Source organism: Solea solea, chromosome 21 (genome assembly GCF_958295425.1).
Source record: "Solea solea chromosome 21, fSolSol10.1, whole genome shotgun sequence".
NCBI lineage: Eukaryota > Metazoa > Chordata > Actinopteri > Pleuronectiformes > Soleidae > Solea > Solea solea.
Genome location: NC_081154.1, coordinates 5,616,552 through 5,644,455, shown reverse-complemented (window position 1 = coordinate 5,644,455; position 27,904 = coordinate 5,616,552). Strand labels below are relative to the sequence as shown.

The following is a 27,904-nucleotide window of genomic DNA, read 5'->3' as shown; positions in this document are numbered from 1 at the left end:
GACTGATTTTGGACGACATACTATACTATGACTTTTTTGATTGATTTTGGACGACATACTATACTATGATTTTTTTGACTCATTTTGGACGACATACTATACTATGACCTTTTTGTCAAATTTTGGACGACATACTATACTATGACTATTTTGACTGATTTTGGACGACATACTATACTATGACCTTTTTGTCAAATTTTGGACGACATACTATACTATGACCTTTTTGACAAACTTTGGACGATATACTTTGACTTTTTCAAATTTTTAAGAAGTATGACTCTGATGGGACTTGAACTCAGCATCCTCGGCTTATTAGACCAGTGACTTACCAATTACGCCACTAGGCATAACTATGTCATTGTGTCAACATACAAAAGGACTAAACTTTACCATGACTTTTTTGACTGATTTTGGACGACATACTATACTATGACTTTTTTCACGGATTTTGAACGACATACTATACTATGACTTTTTTGACTGATTTTGGACGACATACTATACTATGACTTTTTTATCTGATTTTGGACGACATACTATACTATGACTTTTTTGACTGATTTTGGACGACATACTATACTATGACTTTTTTGAATGATTTTGAACGACATACTATACTATGACCTTTTTGTCAAATTTTGGACGACATACTATACTATGACTTTATGACTGATTTTGGACGACATACTATACTATGACTTTTTGACTGATTTTGGACGACATACTATACTATGACTTTTTTGAATGATTTTGGACGACATACTATACTATGACTTTTTTGAATGATTTTGAACGACATACTATACTATGACCTTTTTGTCAAATTTTCGACGACATACTATACTATGACTTTTTTGACTGATTTTGGACGACTTACTATACTATGACTTTTTTGACTGATTTTGGACGACATACTATACTATGACTTTTTTGAATGATTTTGGACGACATACTATACTATGACCTTTTTGTAAAATTTTGGACGACATACTATACTATGACGTTTTTGACTGATTTTGGACGACATACTATACTATGACTTTTTTGACTGATTTTGGACGACATACTATACTATGACTTTTTCACTGATTTTGAACGACATACTATACTATGACCTTTTTGTCAAATTTTGGACGACATACTATACTATGACTTTTTTGACTGATTTTGAACGACATACTATACTATGACTTTTTTGACTGATTTTGGACAACATACTATACTATGACTTTTTTGGACGACATACTATACTATGACTTTTTTGACTGATTTTGGACAACATACTATACTATGACTTTTTTGACTGATTTTGAACGACATTCTATACTTTGACCTTTTTGTCAAATTTTGGACGACATAATATACTATGACTTTTTTGAATGATTTTGGACGACATACTATACTATGACCTTTTTGTCAAATTTTGGACGACATACTATACTATGACTTTTTTCACTGATTTTGAACGACATACTATACTATGACTTTTTTGACTGATTTTGGACGACATACTATACTATGACTTTTTTGACTGATTTTGGACGACATACTATACTATGACTTTTTTGAATGATTTTGAACGACATACTATACTATGACCTTTTTGTCAAATTTTGGACGACATGCTATACTATGACCTTTTTGTCAAATTTTGGACGACATACTATACTATGACTTTTTTCACTGATTTTGAACGACATATTATACTATGACTTTTTTGACTGATTTTGGACGACATACTATACTATGACCTTTTTTTCAAATTTTGGACGACATACTATACTATGACCTTTTTGTCAAATTTTGGACGACATACTATACTATGACTTTTTTGACTGATTTTGGACGACATACTATACTATGACTTTTTTGACTGATTTTGGACAACATACTATACTATGACTTTTTTGAATGATTTTGGACGACATACTATACTATGACTTTTTTGAATGATTTTGAACGACATACTATACTATGACCTTTTTGTCAAATTTTGGACGACATACTATACTATGACCTTTTTGTCAAATTTTGGACGACATACTATACTATGACTTTTTTCACTGATTTTGGACGACATACTATACTATGACTTTTTTGAATGATTTTGGACGACATACTATACTATGACTTTTTTGAATGATTTTGGACGACATACTATACTATGACTTTTTTGACTGATTTCGGACGACATACTATACTATGACTTTTTTGACTGATTTTCGACGACATACTATACTATGACTTTTTTGAATGATTTTGAACGACATACTATACTATGACCTTTTTGTCAAATTTTGGACGACATACTATACTATGACCTTTTTTCACTGATTTTGAACGACATATTATACTATGACATTTTTGACTGATTTTGGACGACATACTATACTATGACCTTTTTTTAAAATTTTGGACGACATACTATACTATGACATTTTTGACTGATTTTGGACGACATACTATACTATGACTTTTTTGACTGATTTTGGACGACATACTATACTATGACTTTTTTGATTGATTTTGGACGACATACTATACTATGACTTTTTTGACTTATTTTGGACGACATACTATACTATGACCTTTTTGTCAAATTTTGGACGACATACTATACTATGACTATTTTGACTGATTTTGGACGACATACTATACTATGACCTTTTTGTCAAATTTTGGACGACATAATATACTATGACTTCTTTGAATGATTTTGGACGACATACTATACTATGACCTTTTTGACAAACTTTGGACGATATACTTTGACTTTTTCAAATTTTTAAGAAGTATGACTCTGATGGGACTTGAACTCAGCATCCTCGGCTTATTAGACCAGTGACTTACCAATTACGCCACTAGGCATAACTATGTCATTGTGTCAACATACAAAAGGACTAAACTTTACCATGACTTTTTTGACTGATTTTGGACGACATACTATACTATGACTTTTTTGACTGATTTTGGACGACATACTATACTATGACTTTTTTATCTGATTTTGGACGACATACTATACTATGACTTTTTTGACTGATTTTGGACGACATACTATACTATGACTTTTTTGAATGATTTTGAACGACATACTATACTATGACCTTTTTGTCAAATTTTGGACGACATACTATACTATGACTTTATGACTGATTTTGGACGACATACTATACTATGACTTTTTGACTGATTTTGGACGACATACTATACTATGACTTTTTTGAATGATTTTGGACGACATACTATACTATGACTTTTTTGAATGATTTTGAACGACATACTATACTATGACCTTTTTGTCAAATTTTGGACGACATACTATACTATGACTTTTTTGACTGATTTTGGACGACATACTATACTATGACTTTTTTGACTGATTTTTGACGACATACTATACTATGACTTTTTCACTGATTTTGAACGACATACTATACTATGACCTTTTTGTCAAATTTTGGACGACATACTATACTATGACTTTTTTGACTGATTTTGAACGACATACTATACTATGACTTTTTTGACTGATTTTGGACAACATACTATACTATGACTTTTTTGGACGACATACTATACTATGACTTTTTTGACTGATTTTGGACAACATACTATACTATGACTTTTTTGACTGATTTTGAACGACATTCTATACTATGACCTTTTTGTCAAATTTTGGACGACATAATATACTATGACTTTTTTGAATGATTTTGGACGACATACTATAATATGACCTTTTTGTCAAATTTTGGACGACATACTATACTATGACTTTTTTCACTGATTTTGAACGACATACTATACTATGACTTTTTTGACTGATTTTGGACGACATACTATACTATGACTTTTTTGAATGATTTTGGACGACATACTATACTATGACTTTTTTGACTGATTTTGGACGACATACTATACTATGACTTTTTTATCTGATTTTGGACGACATACTATACTATGACTTTTTTGACTGATTTTGGACGACATACTATACTATGACTTTTTTGAATGATTTTGAACGACATACTATACTATGACCTTTTTGTCAAATTTTGGACGACATACTATACTATGACTTTATGACTGATTTTGGACGACATACTATACTATGACTTTTTGACTGATTTTGGACGACATACTATACTATGACTTTTTTGAATGATTTTGGACGACATACTATACTATGACTTTTTTGAATGATTTTGAACGACATACTATACTATGACCTTTTTGTCAAATTTTCGACGACATACTATACTATGACTTTTTTGACTGATTTTGGACGACTTACTATACTATGACTTTTTTGACTGATTTTGGACGACATACTATACTATGACTTTTTTGAATGATTTTGGACGACATACTATACTATGACCTTTTTGTAAAATTTTGGACGACATACTATACTATGACGTTTTTGACTGATTTTGGACGACATACTATACTATGACTTTTTTGACTGATTTTGGACGACATACTATACTATGACTTTTTCACTGATTTTGAACGACATACTATACTATGACCTTTTTGTCAAATTTTGGACGACATACTATACTATGACTTTTTTGACTGATTTTGAACGACATACTATACTATGACTTTTTTGACTGATTTTGGACAACATACTATACTATGACTTTTTTGGACGACATACTATACTATGACTTTTTTGACTGATTTTGGACAACATACTATACTATGACTTTTTTGACTGATTTTGAACGACATTCTATACTTTGACCTTTTTGTCAAATTTTGGACGACATAATATACTATGACTTTTTTGAATGATTTTGGACGACATACTATACTATGACCTTTTTGTCAAATTTTGGACGACATACTATACTATGACTTTTTTCACTGATTTTGAACGACATACTATACTATGACTTTTTTGACTGATTTTAGACGACATACTATACTATGACTTTTTTGACTGATTTTGGACGACATACTATACTATGACTTTCTTGAATAATTTTGGACGACATACTATACTATGACCTTTTTGTCAAATTTTGGACGACATACTATACTATGACTTTTTTGACTGATTTTGAACGACATACTATACTATGACTTTTTTGACTGATTTTGGACGACATACTATAGTATGACTTTTATGATTGATTTTGGACGACATACTATACTATGACTTTTTTGACTGATTTTGGACGACATACTATACTATGACCTTTTTGTCAAATTTTGGACGACATACTATACTATGACCTTTTTTTCAAATTTTGGACGACATACTATACTATGACTTTTTTGACTGATTTTGGACGACACACTATACTATGACTTTTTTGACTGATTTTGGACGACATACTATACTATGACCTTTTTGTCAAATTTTGGACGTCATACTATACTATGATTTTTTGGACTGATTTTGGACGACATACTATACTATGACTTTTTTGAATGATTTTGGACGACATACTATACTATGACCTTTTTGTCAAAGTTTGGACGACATACTATGACCTTTTTTTCAAATTTTGGACGACATACTATACTATGACCTTTTTGTCAAACTTTGGACGATATACTATGACTTTTTAATGAGTCTGACTCTGATGGGACTTGAACTCAGCATCCTTGGCATATTAGACCAGTGACTTACCAATTACGCCACTAGGCATAACTATGTCATTGTGTCAACATACAAAAGTACTAAAGTTTACTATGACTTTTTTGACTGATTTTGGACGACATACTATACTATGACCTTTTTGTCAAATTTTGGACAACATACTATACTATGACTTTTTTGACGGATTTTGGACGACATACTATACTATGACTTTTTTGACTGATTTTGGACGACATACTATACTATGACTTTTTTGACTGATTTTGGACGACATACTATACTGTGACTTTTTTGACTGATTTTGGACGACATAATATACTATGACTTTTTTGAATGATTTTGGACGACATACTATACTATGACTTTTTTGAATGATTTTGGACGACATACTATACTATGACTTTTTTGACTGATTTTGGTGGACATACTATACTATGACTTTTTTGACTGATTTTGGACGACATACTATACTATGACTTTTTTGAATGATTTTGGACGACATACTATACTATGATCTTTTTGTCAAATTTTGGACGACATACTATACTATGACTTTTTTGACTGATTTTGGACAACATACTATACTATGACTTTTTTGACTGATTTTGAACGACATACTATACTATGACTTTTTTGACTGATTTTGGACGACATACTATACTATGACTTTTTTGACTGATTTTGGACGACATACTATACTATGACTTTTTTGACTGATTTTGGACGACATACTATACTATGACTTTTTTGAATGATTTTGAACGACATACTATACTATGACCTTTTTGTCAAATTTTGGACGACATGCTATACTATGACCTTTTTGTCAAATTTTGGACGACATACTATACTATGACTTTTTTCACTGATTTTGAACGACATATTATACTATGACTTTTTTGACTGATTTTGGACGACATACTATACTATGACCTTTTTTTCAAATTTTGGACGACATACTATACTATGACCTTTTTGTCAAATTTTGGACGACATACTATACTATGACTTTTTTGACTGATTTTGGACGACATACTATACTATGACTTTTTTGACTGATTTTGGACAACATACTATACTATGACTTTTTTGAATGATTTTGGACGACATACTATACTATGACTTTTTTGAATGATTTTGAACGACATACTATACTATGACCTTTTTGTCAAATTTTGGACGACATACTATACTATGACCTTTTTGTCAAATTTTGGACGACATACTATACTATGACTTTTTTCACTGATTTTGGACGACATACTATACTATGACTTTTTTGAATGATTTTGGACGACATACTATACTATGACTTTTTTGAATGATTTTGGACGACATACTATACTATGACTTTTTTGACTGATTTCGGACGACATACTATACTATGACTTTTTTGACTGATTTTAGACGACATACTATACTATGACTTTTTTGAATGATTTTGAACGACATACTATACTATGACCTTTTTGTCAAATTTTGGACGACATACTATACTATGACCTTTTTTCACTGATTTTGAACGACATATTATACTATGACATTTTTGACTGATTTTGGACGACATACTATACTATGACCTTTTTTTAAAATTTTGGACGACATACTATACTATGACATTTTTGACTGATTTTGGACGACATACTATACTATGACTTTTTTGACTGATTTTGGACGACATACTATACTATGACTTTTTTGATTGATTTTGGACGACATACTATACTATGACTTTTTTGACTTATTTTGGACGACATACTATACTATGACCTTTTTGTCAAATTTTGGACGACATACTATACTATGACTATTTTGACTGATTTTGGACGACATACTATACTATGACCTTTTTGTCAAATTTTGGACGACATAATATACTATGACTTCTTTGAATGATTTTGGACGACATACTATACTATGACCTTTTTGACAAACTTTGGACGATATACTTTGACTTTTTCAAATTTTTAAGAAGTATGACTCTGATGGGACTTGAACTCAGCATCCTCGGCTTATTAGACCAGTGACTTACCAATTACGCCACTAGGCATAACTATGTCATTGTGTCAACATACAAAAGGACTAAACTTTACCATGACTTTTTTGACTGATTTTGGACGACATACTATACTATGACTTTTTTGACTGATTTTGGACGACATACTATACTATGACTTTTTTATCTGATTTTGGACGACATACTATACTATGACTTTTTTGACTGATTTTGGACGACATACTATACTATGACTTTTTTGAATGATTTTGAACGACATACTATACTATGACCTTTTTGTCAAATTTTGGACGACATACTATACTATGACTTTATGACTGATTTTGGACGACATACTATACTATGACTTTTTGACTGATTTTGGACGACATACTATACTATGACTTTTTTGAATGATTTTGGACGACATACTATACTATGACTTTTTTGAATGATTTTGAACGACATACTATACTATGACCTTTTTGTCAAATTTTGGACGACATACTATACTATGACTTTTTTGACTGATTTTGGACGACTTACTATACTATGACTTTTTTGACTGATTTTGGACGACATACTATACTATGACTTTTTTGAATGATTTTGGACGACATACTATACTATGACCTTTTTGTAAAATTTTGGACGACATACTATACTATGACGTTTTTGACTGATTTTGGACGACATACTATACTATGACTTTTTTGACTGATTTTGGACGACATACTATACTATGACTTTTTCACTGATTTTGAACGACATACTATACTATGACCTTTTTGTCAAATTTTGGACGACATACTATACTATGACTTTTTTGACTGATTTTGAACGACATACTATACTATGACTTTTTTGACTGATTTTGGACAACATACTATACTATGACTTTTTTGGACGACATACTATACTATGACTTTTTTGACTGATTTTGGACAACATACTATACTATGACTTTTTTGACTGATTTTGAACGACATTCTATACTATGACCTTTTTGTCAAATTTTGGACGACATAATATACTATGACTTTTTTGAATGATTTTGGACGACATACTATACTATGACCTTTTTGTCAAATTTTGGACGACATACTATACTATGACTTTTTTCACTGATTTTGAACGACATACTATACTATGACTTTTTTGACTGATTTTAGACGACATACTATACTATGACTTTTTTGACTGATTTTGGACGACATACTATACTATGACTTTCTTGAATAATTTTGGACGACATACAATACTATGACCTTTTTGTCAAATTTTGGACGACATACTATACTATGACTTTTTTGACTGATTTTGAACGACATACTATACTATGACTTTTTTGACTGATTTTGGACGACATACTATAGTATGACTTTTATGATTGATTTTGGACGACATACTATACTATGACTTTTTTGACTGATTTTGGACGACATACTATACTATGACCTTTTTGTCAAATTTTGGACGACATACTATACTATGACCTTTTTTTCAAATTTTGGACGACATACTATACTATGACTTTTTTGACTGATTTTGGACGACATACTATACTATGACTTTTTTGACTGATTTTGGACGACATACTATACTATGACCTTTTTGTCAAATTTTGGACGTCATACTATACTATGATTTTTTGGAATGATTTTGGACGACATACTATACTATGACTTTTTTGACTGATTTTGGACGACATACTATACTATGACTTTTTTGAATGATTTTGGACGACATACTATACTATGACCTTTTTGTCAAATTTTGGACGACATACTATACTATGACCTTTTTTTCAAATTTTGGACGACATACTATACTATGACCTTTTTGTCAAATTTTGGACGACATACTATACTATGACTTTTTTCACTGATTTTGAACGACATACTATACTATGACTTTTTTGACTGATTTTAGACGACATACTATACTATGACTTTTTTGACTGATTTTGGACGACATACTATACTATGACTTTTTTGAATGATTTTGGACGACATACTATACTATGACCTTTTTGTCAAATTTTGGACGACATACTATACTATGACTTTTTTGACTGATTTTGAACGACATACTATACTATGACTTTTTGGACTGATTTTGGACGACATACTATACTATGACCTTTTTTTCAAATTTTGGACGACATACTATACTATGACCTTTTTGACTGATTTTGGACGACATACTTTACTATGACTTATTTGAATGATTTTGGATGACATACTATACTATGACTTTTTTGACTGATTTTGGACAACATACTATACTATGACTTTTTGATTGATTTTGGACGACATACTATACTATGATCTTTTTGATTGATTTTGGACAACATACTAACCTATGACTTTTTGGTCACATTTTGGATGACATACTATACAATGACTTTTAGCAGGAATGTAATGTTCCTTTTTATTTTATTGAAGTGATTTTAGAGTTTTGAAGAAGTTACTGTCGAAATCACCCATTCCTTAAATGTACTAACATTTCCATGGGAACTGGAAATGTGTGTTTGATGACTGACACGCTAATTGTGCTGTTTATTTTATTGGCAGTACCTCCATATATCTCAACATATGCCACATATAAAACTGTCCTTTTTGGCAAATGTTTTTTTTTCCCCAAACAAATATGTAGAAAAATTCAAACTCGTGCAGCTTTATATTTAAGAGTTGAATGTTTCATGTGCTTTTTTAACAGTCACTTTGTGTTTTAACTGTAAATAACAGAGAATAATGGTGACACTTGTGGTTGTTTATGTTGTCTTGCACATAAATATGCATCATATATAAGTTATACTTGCTAAATAAATCTCTCTTAAACATTTTGCTTTGTTTCACGCAGCTCCCATCAGAGACAAAACAAGAAAACCCAAACTTTTAAAACCACAACCGAGGAAACTAGTGTTGGTAAGCACATACGTCCATTTTTACAACCCTTTTTTCATGATTTTCTTTTTGTCATAGTGGTCATAAATTGTGCCCAGTAACATTTTGCATTGGTACTTTTACGTTAGGGCCACACGGTGGTGTAGTGGTTAGCACTCTCGCCTTGCAGCGAGAAGACTCGGGTTCGAGCCCCGGTTGGAACAAGGGCCTTTCTGCATGGAGTTTGCATGTTCTCCCCGTGTGTGCGTGGGTTCTGTCCGGGTACTCCGGCTTCCTCCCACAGTCCAAAAACATTCAATGTGGGGATAGGTAAATTGGACACTCCAAATTGACCATAGGAGTGAGTGTGAGAGTGAATGGTTGTTTGTCTCTATCTGTGTGTGGCCCTGCGATGGACTGGCGAACTGTCCAGGGTGTACCCCGCCTATCGCCCGATGTAGCTGAGATTGGCACAGCACCCCCGCGACCCTCTGGTGGAGGATAAAGCGGTAGATGATGACTGACTGACTGACTTTTACGTTAAAATTTGTCACACTGCACTAAGGAAGACAATATCCCAAATATAATGAATAAATGAAGAGGCAATTTGACATTTTAATGGCACAAAATGCTGCAAAGGATGATTAAATATTTGCCTCAAATCATGAATATTCTCATTTGAGAGAACAAGGCGTCCCTAACCCTGTAATTATCTTAACAGCGTTCTGTCCTTTTCTTGCCACTGATCAATCCTTTGCCACTTCATGTTTCTCCTCGTCTCCAGCCGAAGATTGTAGAGGAGAATCTGACCTACGCAGAGTTGGATCTGGTGAAGCCCATTCCAGAGGCCAAGGCGTCTCGCAGCGGCACCGTCTACGCTCAGATATTGTTTGGGGAGCAGCAGCTATGAGAGAAACACACACACACACTTACACACAAACAAACACCACTAGTGACTGTGCCTAATGTTTATATTTATAGTCTGTGTTTTTGTATTAAAATGAAGGTTGAAACGTGTGAAGTCACAAAACTACGATGTACAGTATGATTTTATACAAAGAACAAGATGCAAAAGGGGAAATGTTTCTTTTTCTTATGGTTGTTTTTCCTTTTGCACACCTTTGTAGCTCAAGCTGGGAACACAATAGAAGACTAAAAACTAGATCGGAGGACGCCCACAGGTTCACAGATTCCTGTGGTGTTTTTAATGTTATTTTTCTCTGGGGTGAGGTGATAAGAAGCATAATTATCTTATTTAATGTGCACAAATATGGAACGAGGACCACTGAGTCTTATCATTTTTTTAACTCAGCAGACACAATGGAAGCAGAAAGCTAGCCTGTCTGCAATCTTAAAACCTCTTGGATATCTGCTTACAACAAAGATTAGCCTTAGGGGGCAACAGCAGTTTGGGCCTGTAACTATAACAGGAGCCAAGACTCCGTCTTTGATTCACAATTAAGTGTTTAGAGTCAGATGACAAACCCAGGATGAGAGAATGAAGTGAATGAATGAATCTAAAGGTCCAGTGTGTAACTAACTATAAGTGTGTTTGTATAAGTGGATAATCTCTTTAAAATAAAAAATAATTTCAGTTTTATTAGCCTTAGAATACGACTTTCATACGCCTTGGTTCACGGTAGCTTCCGTAGTTAGGTGAGCTGGGGAGTTTTAAATTGCAATCTTCAGTCTTACAATTTGACGTTACTAATTCTTACACACTGGACCTATAAGTGAATCAATACACTGACATTTTAATGAATTGAAACATATACAGGCTGAGTGTAAGCAACCGTCTCTTTCCGCTGCCTTTCTCCCAAGATAAGCTAGTTTACCTTCCTCTTCTTAAGTTACCCATTATTGTCTAATCTAAAGATCCAGTGTGTAACATTTAGGAGGCTTTATCAGATATACTACCTTTATGTGTGTTGCTATAATTGTATAATCACTTTAAAATAAATATGTGTTGGTTTTATTAGCCTTAGAATATGACTTTTATACATAGTTTAGGAAAGAGTCGTCAATAACATCATATATTGAAACATCAATATGCATCTATGAGAATCAACTGAGGTACAACTTGGCGAATCTTCCATTTGTTGCAATCCTCAATCTAACCACTAGATGTCGCTAATTCTTACACACTGGACCTATAAACTCAATTTCGACACAACCTTTTACTCAAAGCCCCACAACAGATTTATGACCAAGAGAACCATTTACTCTATTATTATGAATATAAACCAGTTCAGTTTTCAAATGTGATTTACTTCTAGTGTGTTCCCAGCGTTATCTGCCTCGCAGCATCTGTGTTCAGTCTGTGTCTGTGTCAGGCCACAGTTTTTATAATGACCACAACTCTGCAGACTTAACACTGAACTAGCGATTAGCCCCCGCGACCTCCGCCCCCTTGCGGGCAAGCACATGTGGGGCCGAGCCCTTTCATCTGGCGCCAACGCCAACTTAACAGGCCGTTAAGCGACACACGTATGTATACATAAAGGCGAGGGTGGAGCTGCATGTGGGATAAACAGCCGTTGTTTGTTGTCGTCGTCGTCGCACGACAAAAATGCACATACTGTAAAGCCAAAAAACCTGCAAGCAATTGTGACACCTGGTCTACAGGGACAAACTGTGTACGGACTATTTCACTGTAATGAAAATCTACTTCAAGGTGATTCTAGATAAGAGGCGGCGGCCACATCAGCCCGTTATGCCACATGCCTTCGCCGTGGCCTCTTTGCTTTCTCACTTGAATCTGAACATTAAAGTGCACAGGAGTCTTTTTTTTCCCATTTAATGATCTGCTGGATTCATGCATGGAAAAAGCAAAGGGGAGGAGGAACAGTGAACTTGAAACCCAGACACAAAGGCACCGGATCCTTCCCTCACCCAAAGATTTTCACTATCTAATATGAAGTGATCCATGCAGATGGAGGGAGTCACACTTTCTCTCTCCCTGTGAGCTGCCCTTTATCTTCAAGGAGGTGTTCTTAATTATTTTTTTATTACAAAAAAAAAAAAACATTGTATGATATTATTTTAATCTTATAGTCAACATACTAAAATATGCCAAATTTGTCTCAAATGTTAAGGTTGATGCCTTGTTGGTTCATTAGTAAACTGCCGTTTCAGTTTTTGGTGACCTGTTTCAACAACAACAACAAAAAAAAGATAATTTTTGACACAGAACACTGAAGAAATGTTCTGTAAACTTCAGTCTCCGCCGGGCGACCAGGAAACTATGGCTTACATGTTCTTGGACAATTACACTATACAGCATATAGAATTACAATGTAAAACCACTGTTGACCTCTGTGTTTGCTGGCGCTCCAGTTTTCCACTCATGTTCTTTTCAGTTTTTTCTTTTCCCTGTGCTAAGTGACTGAACGTGACCTTGCAGTGGTGGGTAGATGTGTCTCAGAAATGCCCTAAAACTGTGAAATGTAAAGTTTCTTCCACACCACATTGTCCTTAATGGGCGTCCGCTAACTAGAACCATGTGTGTGCTCTCTCTCTCTCTCTCTCTCTCTCTCTCTCTCTCTCTCCCTGCCCACCACTGACCTCTGCATCCACCAACATTCCACCATTTTGGTTCTTTGTCCTTGTTGTACATTTCGAATGTACAGTTTTGTATCAGTAAGTGAAATAAAAAATGAAAGTTGATGTAAACCGTGTGCAGCAAGTGAGTTGTTTTAGCATACTGTACATCATATCAAATGCAATAATACAAAATTGCTATATTATATTAAAAGCTTGAGACATTTTACTACTTAATCAATTCCTTGTGCCAACAATGTCAACATTCAAGTATTGCTGGGGGATCAAATCCTGCTTAGGGACTCACAAAGGCTTGATTCGGTTCAATATTTGCACTTAAGGCATTAAATCAAAATAAGTTCCAGCTTCACTTGGATCTTCAAACAGAAGCATATGCTATTAACCTGCATTGCCCCTTTTGTATTTATAGTGTCTACTGTTAGTTTTCACCTCCATGTCGGCAGGCGTGACAGCAGCATCCTGGAGCCTGGTTGGGTGTCAGCTTCTCTTGTGGTTATTGAGGCGCTGTAATAAGAGGAGGGAGGGGACTGTTGAGATTTTTAGTTAAAACTTTCAACCTCCAAATTATTTCCAAAAGGAAAGACAGAGAGGGGAGGGGCTTATGTCTGTGTGGACACAAGACACAACCAGAGCTACCTCACCTCGCTGAAAAACATGGAAGGGGAAGTGGTCAAAGAGCAATGAAGTACAGGTAAAGCAAATAAAAATTAAAATAAAGTGTTTTGAGAAGCAGGAATTCCATCTTTGTGGGGGAGGAAGAAAGGACAGCTTTTAAGTCGCGGGGATACATTTCTGTTTGCACGTCTGCGGTGATGCTACTGATGTCACCGCTGAAACAGCTGAACAAAACCTATTGTCAGTGGAGTCCGTGCTTGTTCTGTCTCCTGCGTGCCGTCACACCGGCCCCGTAGGAACACAATGCATCGCAAAACACAGCCTACAACCGACACATCCTGTGTGGTTATAGTAATGCACAGCTTCAGCCGGCCTCAAAAAAAGAACATAATGAAAGACTTCAGGTCAGTGGAAATCACAGGAAGTATGAATTAGCATAAGGCTCTGGAAATGTTGTGTTCAGTGTCCAGTACACGGCCCATGTTGGAAGACGAGACCTCTGTAATCCCCCCTCAGTAAGTATACACTACTGCCGCTCATGTCCTCAAACAGGCCAACTGGGACAGTGCCTGAACCCAGTGGACGTCCAGTCCAGCTTGGACTCAGAAAGAAACCACAGCATCAAAACATTCAACTCAATGGACTCAAGTCAACCTGAATTTCCCATCGTCCAGAGTTTGTCCAGCGACTTTAAAGATACAGACGATGTTTGCAGGGGTGTAAAGAGTACTGAAATATTCTACTCAAGTAAAAGTACCACTATTTTGTTAAAAATGTTTACTTAAATAAAAATATACTCAAGTAAAAGTATAAAAATGACACTTGTTTACTTAGTTACTTTTTTAACAAGGTTGGGGTTCTTTCTTGTGTCGTGCAAAAAGGACATGGGGACACAAATCTCACATGAATTGTGTCCAATTAAAGGCAAACCTTTATGAATTAAAGTGCTAACAAAATAAAATACTGTATGTAAACACATAATGTATCAGTCAAAATGGGTCAAAGGTCACAAATGCTTTAACCTTCTCACTCATTTAGGGCCCTTAATTAATGCTAGTTCACCTGTCCCCATCACTCACCTGTCCTCATCACTCACCTGTCCTCATCATCGTTCACCTGTCCTCATCACTCACCTGTCCTCATCATCATTCACCTGTCCTCATCACTCACCTGTCCTCATCATCACTCACCTGTCCTCATCACTCACCTGTCCTCATCATCACTCACCTGTTCTCATCCCCATTCACCTGTCCTCATCATCACTCACCTGTCCTTATCATCACTCACCTGTCCTTATCATCACTCACCTGTCCCCATCATTCACTGCTAAAGTTTGTGGTGTGTGATTTTATTTTTATTTTTTTTCTAAATTCATGCCAACAATTTATGAGTTATGGATGTGATTTAAAATGTAGCCAAAAAAAACATACTTAAGTAAAAGTAAAAGTAAAATTACAAATTTAAAAAAGACAGAAACGCAAGTCAATGTACACCTCTGGATGTTTGTCGACCTATGAAATCTGCTTGTTTTCCACGTTTCTTGGGTTATTTCAGCTCCTTTGTCAACAATTCTCTGGAAAGCAAACTTTGGGACAAAAACAAAAGACAACCGCAACAGTCCCACAGTTACAGCAGAGTAAATCCACGTCCACTCAGGTAAACACACAGCTGCCCACAAAAGTGGCTTCAGCCTTGTTTTGAATCAGAGCGTGGAAACGATAGTAAAGAGGACAAAGTGTCAGGAAGCACTGACTCACCCCATGTGTCTCCCTGTGGAGAGGGACAAAGACGCTTCGCCCTGGCTGAAGCTCAAAACTATATCTGTACTGTGTAAAGGTCGGCTGTAAACACATTAAAGGGAGAGTTCAGGGTTTTTTGTGTGTGTGGTAGCAAAGGAAAAACAAACTGAAGCCTCTTGACTTTCACAAAATCAAATAATGTGTTACTGTACTTAAGCAAAATTCATTCATTCATTTATTCATTTACTTTTATTCCACAATATTTCCTCTAACTATCATTGTCACATGTTACTCCCAAATAAAATCAGAAGAAGAAGAAGTGTTGGTATTATGGTCTGTATTTATATAGAGCTTTTCTAGTCTTGATGAGCTGCTTTACTAGCAGAGACAGGAATTTAACCCACAACCTTCCAGTTGGAAGACAACTCACCCGACCACTGAACCACCATGGCTCAATCTTAACTCCTCACATTTTTAATACTTTAGGCCTTTTACTTAAGTAACATTATTAAAAAGTGACTTCAAATTCTACCAAAGTCATTTTCTGGTGAGATACTTGTACTTTTACTCAAGTATCCCTTTGAGGTAATTTATACACCCCTGCACCAAATCCCATAGAGAAAATCAGCAATTTTACATCCAGGCAAAGCAGGAGTTGTTAATTCGATGCTGCCTCCATAAGTGAATTAAAAAGTGTTATTTTGTGATTTCAGTGTTGATAATATTTCATTTGGATGAACTCATGTGACACACATTTAACAAAGAAGGCAGCAAGAGATTAGAAACTCATGTGTCCCTGCAGGCTAAAAACACAGATTTTCTTAATGGGGTTTGGTGCGGGAGAGTGAGCAGTTTAGAAACTTTAGTTAGTCATTATCTGATGCAAATACACTTTAATAAATCATTCACTTTGATGGTACATCTATGGATTAAATGCTAGAGTAAGCAGAGTGGATGAAGAATACAGTTATTTTTAGTTTTTTAGTGAATTCCAGTCTCTCGTGCTCGTACACACACTGCTCACGTTTCTTATCGTCAAATGTAATCTGAACTACACCTCGCTCAATTAGGTCAGCACCATTTCCTGCAGCGTGACCTGCATGTCTGGCAACCGGCGTGTCGCACCACTGAGGGAAATGAGTCAGGCGAGAAACAGAGCGTATTATTGTCGCCTGCTCGTTCAGGAGAAACACAGGAGGACGAGGAGGAAGATATAAACACGCAGGTCTGAGCTCGGCCCTGGTTCTGTCTACACTTCAACATTACGACCAAATAAATCAGCCACTCTGTGGCGACTCTTTCCACAGCCACAGTGGAATCTGACGCAAGCTTTTTTTAATTTCCCCCTCTGTCGCGTAATTATATTTACTGCATGTTCAACTTTAATGATGGCTTAGGGCAAACCAGTCACTGTTGACTGGTGAGTATTTTACATGTAAGTATTTTACATGTTTACATCTTTATTTGCTCAATAACCTCTGCTGCCCCTTATAAAATGGAATACAAAATTGTCTTAAACGTAAAGTTGGCAAAGGTTTTATACCTGAAAATACACGTATTTATGATTTTCCCATAGTTTTTCGTCAGTAAAATGAACAATGATGCATTTCAAGGGTGTGTTTTAGTTCTAGGTCACAGTCTGCTGACACCAGTTCAGAAAGATGGAGATTTTCCTTCTTTTCAATTGTTGTATTGTTTATAATATTTTTTTTTTTTCTTCTATGAGCCCAAACTAACAACAACAGTCCAGGAGCGTCCCTTTCCTCTAACCCTGGACATGAGTGATTCACCAGTGTCATGTGACCCCACACCAAAACTTGTTACATGTTTAAAATGTACCACTTATATGCATTAAAATGAAAAGACTTCTCAACAACGTCTGAACTGGTTTCAGTACAGAGACACTTGATGACATCAACTGTACAGAGGTACTGCCACCTCCTGGCAGGAAGGAGTTACTGCTTGTTATTGAAATGAAATGGAAAGTGCAACAGGTCACATCTGAGGGGAGTCAATACTGTCTTAAGTAGGCTGTGAGGACTAATTGTCAAACAAACCTTTGTAAACTTTCAGGTGGTCCACACAGCTTTAAAGGGCTTTTTCGGGGTTGAAACCTGGTTTTAGGGTAAGGTTAGGGTCCATTTAGTTTGTGCTTGTGCATTTTCAGACATTTTATTTCTGAAATTGGAGTAAACAAATAATCACAAAAATAATAATAATAAATAATCTTTCTTTTGTACTTCTAAAATGTAGTCTAAATTTAAACATACTTGACTAATGACATGAACTTGGAGAACTTGGAGAAACATTAATTACTTGTTTCTATCAACTGGACAAAGCCTTTTGTATTATGTATTATGAGTAAAGTTAAATCTGAAAGAACCTAGACTGAAACTCATTATTAATATTACGTTTAGGTTTAGGAAAATCACATCCTTCACTGGCTCATTCATATTTTTACGTAAATATTATTGTGTATTGATTTCATGTTGTAATCGTGTGTCAGGTAAAGACACTTCAAAGTGTCAGTGAATGTGCTTTGTCATGGAACAGTGTCTGTCTGGTCAAGTTACAGGTAGTTCGTCCACAGAGAAAGGTAAAACTCACAGTGTGTCTACAGTTTCAGCTGCGATGAGTAACACAACCTTTCATCTCAACTGTCAACGCTTCTGTCACAGCACACTTAACTACACACCTGTCACTGTCTCTGCAGCAGCAGCAGCAGCAGCAGCAACATCATGGTGGGGAGGAAAGGAAAGAAACTAAAACAGCCTGGAGGTAAAATAATCTCGCTGAAAACAGCTCAGAGCTGCGTGGAATTCAAACTGGACGGCAAACCTCGTCTGGACCTGAGTTTTAAGGGAATCTCTGCGGTGCCAAAGTGCATCCAGAAGCTGTGCGACGTGGACGAGGTGGACCTGAGCAGAAACCTGATCAGGAAGATTCCTGATTTTATAGGACAGTTTGTCAGCATTAGTGTTTTGGATCTGCACAGCAACTATGTGAGTGTGACAGGAAGCTGGAAATTAATTTTTATTTTTATTTTATTACTTTATTTAAAGGAGTATTGCACCATTTTTTTTACATACTACCAGGTCCTCTTTTCCAAGTCTTAGAAATGATCTTACTTGATGTCATCAGGGTAATTTCTCATATGTTCATAACCAGCAGATGGACCTTAAATTGTCATACAATTATTAAATTGACAAATTCTGAGAATTCTGAGATTAAATTATGGGATTAAAGTCAGAAATCTGAGATTAGATTCTGAGATTAAAATCAGAAATCTGAGAAAAAAATATTCTGAGATTAAAGTCAGAATTCTGAGAGCAAATTCTGAGATTAAAGTCAGAATTTGAGATTAAATTCTGAGATTAGTCACAATTCTGAGAAAAAAAATTCTGAGATTAAAGTCAGAGAGTCGGAATTCTGAGAAAAAAAATCTGACAGAATTCTGAGAAAAAAATCTGACAGAATTCTGAGAAAAAAATCTGACAGAATTCTAAGAAAAAGCATAAATTCTGAGATTAAAGTCAGAATACTGAGAAAAAGGTTTTACATTTTTTCTTTTGTCATAAAACTTGAATCAAACTATAGTTTCCTGGATGTTTTTTGTGAAAAATGAATTAATTACATGTTATAGAATTTTCTGCTCGTTAATATAAGAATTAGGTTTAGAATTGTGAAGGTTGGAAACATGTGGCTAAAATGATAAATTCCAGGACATATTTTCATTGTGTCCACATTTATGTCGCAGGTGGAGCAGCTCCCTGTGATCATCGGCCGCCTCCAGAACCTGCAGGTCCTGAACCTGTGCAACAACCGTCTGACTGACCTTCCCAGTGAGCTGGGGCTGCTGAAGAAGCTCCACACTCTGAACTTGGGTCTGAACCTTCTCGAGGCTCTTCCCTCCTCCATCGCTGCATTGAAGGAGCTACAACACATCGGCCTCTCCGACAACCGCTTCGCCCGCATCCCCGTGTGTTTATCCAGGCTGCCCAAATTGGAGAAGGTGAACCTGGACAGGAATCCGGTGGTCACCGGGCAGACGCAGGAGTCAATAATGGTCACAGAGAGACTTTATCTGGTCAAAGAGAGCTTCCTGTGTGAGGACTGTCTGAGGAAGTGCCAAAGTGAGAGCAGGAACATGGAAGAACAGGATGGAAGCCAAGTATCTGCAGAAGAGGAGACATAAACACTGGATCACTTTTGGAAAAATATAAGATTTTCATTGGAAGTGACCAGGATGGACAGGATAATGAGCTTATTGGAGGAACAACTCAGGTTGGACAGTTTGGAGATAAAGTAAGAGATTAAACGTTGAGATGTCTTGGTCACGTGCAGAGGAGAGAAAATTTTAGGATAAGACGCAAACTAGAAGGTTCCCTTCCTAGATACCAAAGCACCAGGCATCGGGACCTGATACACTTGCTAGAATCTGTGATGACGCCTCACTGTTCAGATGTCAGATGTCGTTGTCTTAGTTCTCCTCAGATCTGAGCTGTCTTCAATAAAAATCTTTCAATTTAACTCCAGAGGTTCCATCATTGGTTGTTTCACCTGATTATCAAATCTCTGCAAACAAAAGTGATTAAAATGGACTCCATCTTCAAACTCCATGTTGAAGATGGAGCGGCTCGGCAGGAGGAGAAGAGGAAGACCACAGAGAAGGTTCATGGATGTTGTGAAGGAGGACATGAGGACAGTTGGTAGAACAGAAGAGGACACAAGGGAGATGATCCACTGTGGCAAGAAGCTGAAAGAAGGAGAAGAAGAAGACATTCATAAAAGGCATAAAATGAATATTTCTTGAATCTTGAATGATTATTCCTTTTATTTTTACTCTCTGACCTCAGTCAATAATATGGTACCCAAACCAAAAACTGGACAACAGCACCACCTGCTGTCGAGAAGGATCATCCAATCCTTTTAAATCAACAAACCACATTGTTATTCAAAATTAATTTTCAAAACCAAAAAAACTCTAAAGGTCTGATCATCTTAGGTAAAAAAATGTTAAACCAGGAGCAGAAAATTGTCGCTTTTTTACGATTTCAACTGCAAAAATTAGAAATTCAAGCACCAAAAAGCACATTTTCACAGATAATTCGTTTTCAGATTTGTGGTCAGAAGCAAATGTTACCTGCAGGAAAATTAACATATACAGTAAATTATTTATCAGTTATTCAATCATGCCATGTTGATTATATGTAATATGTTAAAATCTTGACATGCAGTTAAGCTTTTACACAACTGTTCTTTAAGTTCCTAACAGAGAGATAAAGTAATTAGAATTGAATTTAATTTAATTGATGATATTGTCTTGTCCTCTTTACTCAATCATCTCTCTTCACCTCATAGATCCAGGCACCTTTAAAAGCTCTCACACTAAAAATATCGTTTGCCGAGGAGACGACGGCCAAATCTTCTTTCCTCCATTTGTTGCCTTTAACGTAAATCAATTCTTTTCCATTGGGCTGTCACCGGGCTTTACCACATCTCTCCACAAACAGTCAATAATACGACCTTAAAGCAGAATAAGCTCACAGGTCTGTGTGTGTGTGTGTCTTTGGGGTTTTCGCCGCTTCACTGAGCCACAGAGCGCTGACTGGACTGGATTAAGATCTCAGCAGCGGCACATAGACTCATTACAGAGGCCGCGCGCCTCGTATTGACTCAGCACTGCTGTGCGGAGACGGAGCAACGTTATGGTGAATGAGACGGAGGTTAAAGTAAGAGGCAGTTTACTGAGACGATGATGGATGGGGACACTTTCAGCTTTTTCTACACATACACTGTCTGATAATAAGATTGTTTTATATTTATTTAAAAGGGACAGGTGAAGTTAAAACATGAATGTTGACCATTTGATATTAAATTATTTTAATGTGGTTTTATGTCTTGTTTTAGTGTAATCAGTGTAGTTTTCTCGTCTGTGAATGGTGAGCCAAAGACAATTTATGAAAATGTGTTCTATTCTATTATATTATATTGTATAGCTTATACACTCTGCGCTTACTTTCATCTAGAGTCCTTTTGTAGGTCAGAACAACACAAGAACTTGTAGTACACAACAAATAAAGCACATCATAGAAGTTAAATGTTAAAATTAAAATAAATTCAGTAGGACCCTCAGTGTCGAAGTCAGTAACTGCTAAGGTTTATCTGTTGAATTGATTTCATTTTGGAGGTTAAAGGTTAAAAACACACACATCCATCCTTGTTTTAGCCCCTCTATGCATTATTTAAAGACACAGTATGTAACATTTCTGCATTATAATACCTAAAATCAATAAAAAAAAACACTTTAAATCCATAGTAATCTGTATTTATGTGAAGATTTGTCAGATAATTATATATATTATTTTATTTTGGTATGTTTTTTATGATGTTGATATAGCACAATATTATCAGCATGATATCGGCAGATATTGGCTTTAGAATGTATTATGGGATATCGACAAACAATTTGATACGACTAATGAGTAAAATAGTAGACTGAAAAAGCTGCTGCCTCCTTGAAGTTTATGCTAGCGCTTCTATGCTAATGTTTATTTATTTTGAACAACAAAGACATTTTATATCCACTCTTACGTATAATCTGCAGCATATGTAGGAAAAATATAATGGTTAATTTCACTACAGAAGAGAGTAAATGACCAAGGCGCATATGTCGGTATTGTTTATCGGCTTAAGCACTCCCGATATATCGGATGAAGCACAAACGCAACCAAAATAAGGCAGTTCCCATGATCCCACGCTGGCGTCATTAAATTTGATATTTTTTTGTTATTGTTTTCATTGAGAGCCCCCTAGTGGCAAAAAAAAATACTGTGCATTAAAGAAAACCTTTCAATGTGGCACAAACCTTCACATGAATCAACGTTTTTAGATTTGGGTCGCTGAAATGCAAAGGTCAAGGTTCAGGCGGCCTCACGGAATATGTTTTTGGCAGGTTTTATTTGTGAATGAATGCGTCTAAAATGCTTGGGTCAACAGAGTCATAAAAACCACATCGCGGCAGTAAATTCCAGTTGTTATCCGTCTCACATTCACCGTGACAGAATGAAATACACGTGTGTTTATCAGCAGTGCCGCGGGACGAGGCGTCATCGGAGTGCTAAATCATTCTTAATCAAACACACACAAAAACAACAACAAGATGTAGAATAGTGACCTGTATATGTTTGTTTCACCATCATCACTCTGTTGATGTTTATTTAAATAGAATCCTGCAAGTTCATCATGGCTCAACACTCTGATACCAAACGTTCCTCGTCTCATGAACTGACAGAGATATAGAAAATCAATACACACACACACACGCACACACGCACACACAGATACGTACAGGGAGATAGATGGATGTGCTGCGTCTTTCTGTTGCTCCCTGCTGTTTTCCCTCGGCCGTTCCATCAGCGTCCCCCTCCCCCTCTCCCTCCCCCGCCCTCCCCGTCCGTCAATCACAGAGACACAAACAGGACAGCGGACAGAATGAGACTGAAATGCTGCAGAAGCAAAAGCCACAGTCGGAATCTAATTCACGTCTGTCGACACAGACCGGGCTTCACTGTGCTGAGACAGGAACCGGGACTGAAAAACATAAATAAATGAAAAAAGTCATTAAGGAGCTTTCAATCAAGGACAGGTTTCCTTTCTCTACTGATGCTATTTTACATCGCAGCTTCCCTTTGTATCATTTAAAATGAATAAAGTTCATTTTTAAGACATTGACCGTTCATATTTTTAATGTTTTTTAGCCAGAAAATTTCAATACAGTATATGTCAATATTTTTCTTCTAATCCCCCCCCACGCGTGTGCACTAATTGCAATGTTGACAGAAAAGGTGCCAACAACAGGTGTTGGTCGCAAACGACGTTGACGTATTTTTGGGAAAAAATCCTGCCAAGAAAAAGGCTGATGCAGAGAGATCCAAGACCAAGAGAGGACATCAGTGCTGCGTTTCAATGGCTGAGACAAACTTACAATCACTTTAAAATAAATAAATAAATAAAATGTATTGTAGCTTTCTATATGTAAGTCCTTGCTTTACAGAGGCCACCATCTTGCACCGCCATGTTTCTAAAGCAGCCCAAACAGGCAAAAGAGCCATTTAACATAGCAATCTGCACTCTCACCATTAGATGTCACTAATTCTTACAGGCCGGACCATGTTTACAAAATGTCATGTTGGCCAGGCTGGTGTGGCTCGAATAGCACATTTGCATCATTGGGTTCAAACTCATTCAATTTTGGCGAAAACGCCTCAAACAATGACGCGAAAAACCGAAAACTAATGTCACATCTGTGGCTTGACGTCATGTCTCAAGACTCCCCAATGGAGGGAAACTGTATCCTACTGCACTTATGAGGTTTTATCTACAGAGAGCGTTTTAAATAAGAAAAAGCTTGAAATAAAGTCAGTGAGGAAGTCGGTCTATCGGTCTTATTACTAAAATACAGAATTGCGTCGTCCTGGTTCAGAATGTCCACAGAGACGCTCGTCCCTCCTTTGGAACAACAGATGCAGCCTGACAACAACATAGAAAAAGACTCAGAGTGAGAAAATTCAGACAAAGAAACGTGCGCTCTGCCCACACACGCTGCCGTCTGCTGTCCTGCCAGCTCCTCACAGAGCCGTTAGTGGGTGACATCATGGTCCTGTGGTAATTGTCAGTGACAGAGAAGTGGTGAGGGGGGGTTAATGGGGGCAGAGAGACACGGAGAGAGAGACAGGCAGAGACAGACGGACAGATAGATCTCGGGGGAAAACACCTGTCTGCTGTTTGTCTCTTCACTCTTGTAATGAACACTAATGTCATTTTCTTTCCTCTAATTACAGAAAGATACAGCGCCACCCTGTTTAGACACTGTTGTTTTGGCGCTGCAGGTGGCGCTGCAGCGTGAATAAAACGTTTGGTATATGATATAAGAGAAATAGCTGTCAGGACTCAAAGAAACTCATGGTTTTAAATGCAAAAGTATGCGTGCATTTATTTTTAAATATACACAATGTTCTATTTAATGCATATGTTAAGGATATTCTATCATTTTATTCATGAACCCTTTGTATATATTACTAATATTGCTATATATCAATATATAGCATCAGTTTTTCATATAAAAACACATTTTTAAAGATGACAAACCACTGGAAATTTGTGTTTCCCAGAAGTAGGTTCTATAAATGGATCACAACTTTATTTTAAGCGTGTCATTTAAAAAAAAGACTTAAAAAATGATATTGAGTGACCTCTAAAAACCTCTTAAACCTACAGTCTGAGATTGTAAATCAAGAAAAATTAAAAAAAAAGTTAAACATGGACAAATGCAAATGAGTATTACCACACCTTTTTTGTTATAAATGAATGCAGAAGGCAGAGTGAGTCGCTCGTGTTGAATAAATAATGCTAAGTCAACAGTTAGCCCTTCAGCAGACACACATGGACGCTCGTCTCTGCCGGTATGAAATTTTGATCAAGCTGTTTATTAATATTTCAAAAGGTTTTTCTAAAAGACTTAAAAAACTGTGTGTGTGTGTGTGTGTGTGGATTCTGAGGAACGTGAGTTCATCCTCGGTGACGTTATTTGACCACGGGCGTGACCGAGACGAGAGAGAAACACAGTCAGTGACCGATGTTATCCTTAAAATACAGTATATATATATTGTATATTATATACTGTACTATATATACATATATATATATACTGTATATGTTAAAGGTACCGTGTGTAAAATTTAGCAGCGGTTATAAGTGAATATCCCTCTCCTCGTCCTAAGTGTGTTGTAGAACCTGTGTTAGCGTTCGGCTAGCATCAGAACTCAAAAGATGTGAAGTTTGTCCATCGTGGGCTCCTGTACAAACATGGCGCCACAAAATGGCTGCCTCTTTAAACAAGACCTGTGTCTTAAATACATATAAAAGGCATTTTCTAGGACTACGAAAGTGTTTTTTAATTCTTATATTAGTTAAACACTAGTTATACAGCTGTGAATAAGCTGTGAACAAATATGGGGAAATATTTTTGCAGTTTTAAGTGTAAATTAATCATAATATAGTTGGGTTTTTTTGGTTTGTAGTTTAATGTTTAATGGCAGATGTCATGTTACATTACTGCCTTCTTCCTGGTTCTTCTTCTAGATGGAAGAACACATCTTATTATAGTAATTTAATAAAGTCTACTACTGTTTATCTTCTTAATAGAGTTTGTTGAATCCTCCCCCTGTTTTTTTGCTTCTATATGAAGGTCTGGGAAAAACCACATGTGCTTTCTCTTCTGATTGGCTGCACCATCAGGTCAAAAAGACAATATTTTTGTATTAAACATAACTTAAATGTAAATAAATCTTGAAATGATGATGATAATGTTTCATTTTGTTTACTGATTCCGTGTTAGAGTCGTTTTGGGAGGCTGCACAGAGAGGTGTTCCTAATATTTGTCAACCTCACAGAGGATATCAGAGAACATTTAAATCCCACATCAATCACAGCTCTCCACCCAAACAGAGACTTGATCTGATACGAGCTGTAAACGGAGGGAAACCCCCCCCCCCCCGACAATCAAGCAAAACTATGTGAAAGTACATAGATGTGCAAGCTTGATTTTACAGGAAGTTTGCTGCATGTGAAGTGAAGAAAAAAAAAAACGACGATTTATCGTGAAAGAAAAACAAGAACACGACACGGTTGAGAGCTGGTTTACACGTTCAAACATCCCTCGTCCCTCCCTCCGAGTCCAAACTTTCTTTATTCTTTTTACAGTCCAACAGACGACTCTGTGATAACACGACAAACATGAGGGGTGAAACACCCAGACGCCCAGAGCCACACCCAAGCACCACTGCTGACAAACCTCAGCCTTAAACTAAACACTGGCACTGCTGTCTAATTTTGGCTTCTTTTTCGTGTGTGTGTGTGTGTGTGTGTTGCTCTCCCTCACTCTGCGGCTCCATCTCCCTCCTCTTGTAGTCTTTCATTTCAGCCGCCGTGACCTCTATCTCTGCTCCCGTCAGACTCATTTTCACTTCATTCTCACAGACGTCAAGTGTGTGCATTGGATCCAATATCTGGGCATTTGCTCGCACATTTGTCAGGCTTGTTGGGCTCGTACTGTACATTTTGTGACACACACACACACACACACACACTCTGCATCTCCTACCCTCTCTGCTCTGTAATAAGAGCAGCTGTGGTTGTCTTAAGGCCAGCTCTGATTCAATTGCAGTGCAGGACTTAGGGCTATTATCCTCTGCACACTGGAGGAGGAGGAGGAGGTGGAGGTGGAGGAGGAGGGAAGCCCGGCTGCTGGAGCACAGCTGCTACTCCAACGACAGGTCCGATTGTGGCCTTCAGGAGGAGGCTGAGAGTAGGAAATTCGAGCTCCAAATTGGGGCGGGGGAATGAGAAGAAGAACTCAATCAATCAGGCTGATTTGACAGGCTCGTAAAAGGCTTCTTTTGCACCTTTTTTTTTTTTTTACAAT

The 27,904-nt window shown here is 36.5% G+C and overlaps 2 protein-coding genes across 2 annotated transcripts in view; both read left to right on the top strand.

Annotated features, from left to right (window-relative positions):
* Positions 1 to 14,181, top strand: part of vstm4b (V-set and transmembrane domain containing 4b) — a 38,669-nt gene extending 24,488 nt beyond the window's left edge. Inside the window, exons 7-8 of the mRNA XM_058620135.1 lie at positions 10,482 to 10,546; positions 11,289 to 14,181. Coding sequence (XP_058476118.1) covers positions 10,482 to 10,546; positions 11,289 to 11,414 — 191 coding nt within the window. The 3' untranslated portion in view covers positions 11,415 to 14,181. The remainder of the gene's footprint in view (positions 1 to 10,481; positions 10,547 to 11,288) is intronic.
* A 4,976-nt stretch (positions 14,182 to 19,157) lies between these two features.
* Positions 19,158 to 21,646, top strand: lrrc18b (leucine rich repeat containing 18b). Its single transcript, XM_058621560.1, has 2 exons — positions 19,158 to 19,421; positions 20,177 to 21,646. Exons 1-2 carry the CDS (start codon positions 19,158 to 19,160, stop codon positions 20,612 to 20,614), a joined length of 702 nt encoding a protein of 233 aa, XP_058477543.1. The 3' UTR covers positions 20,615 to 21,646.
* Positions 21,647 to 27,904: the final 6,258 nt, after the last annotated feature.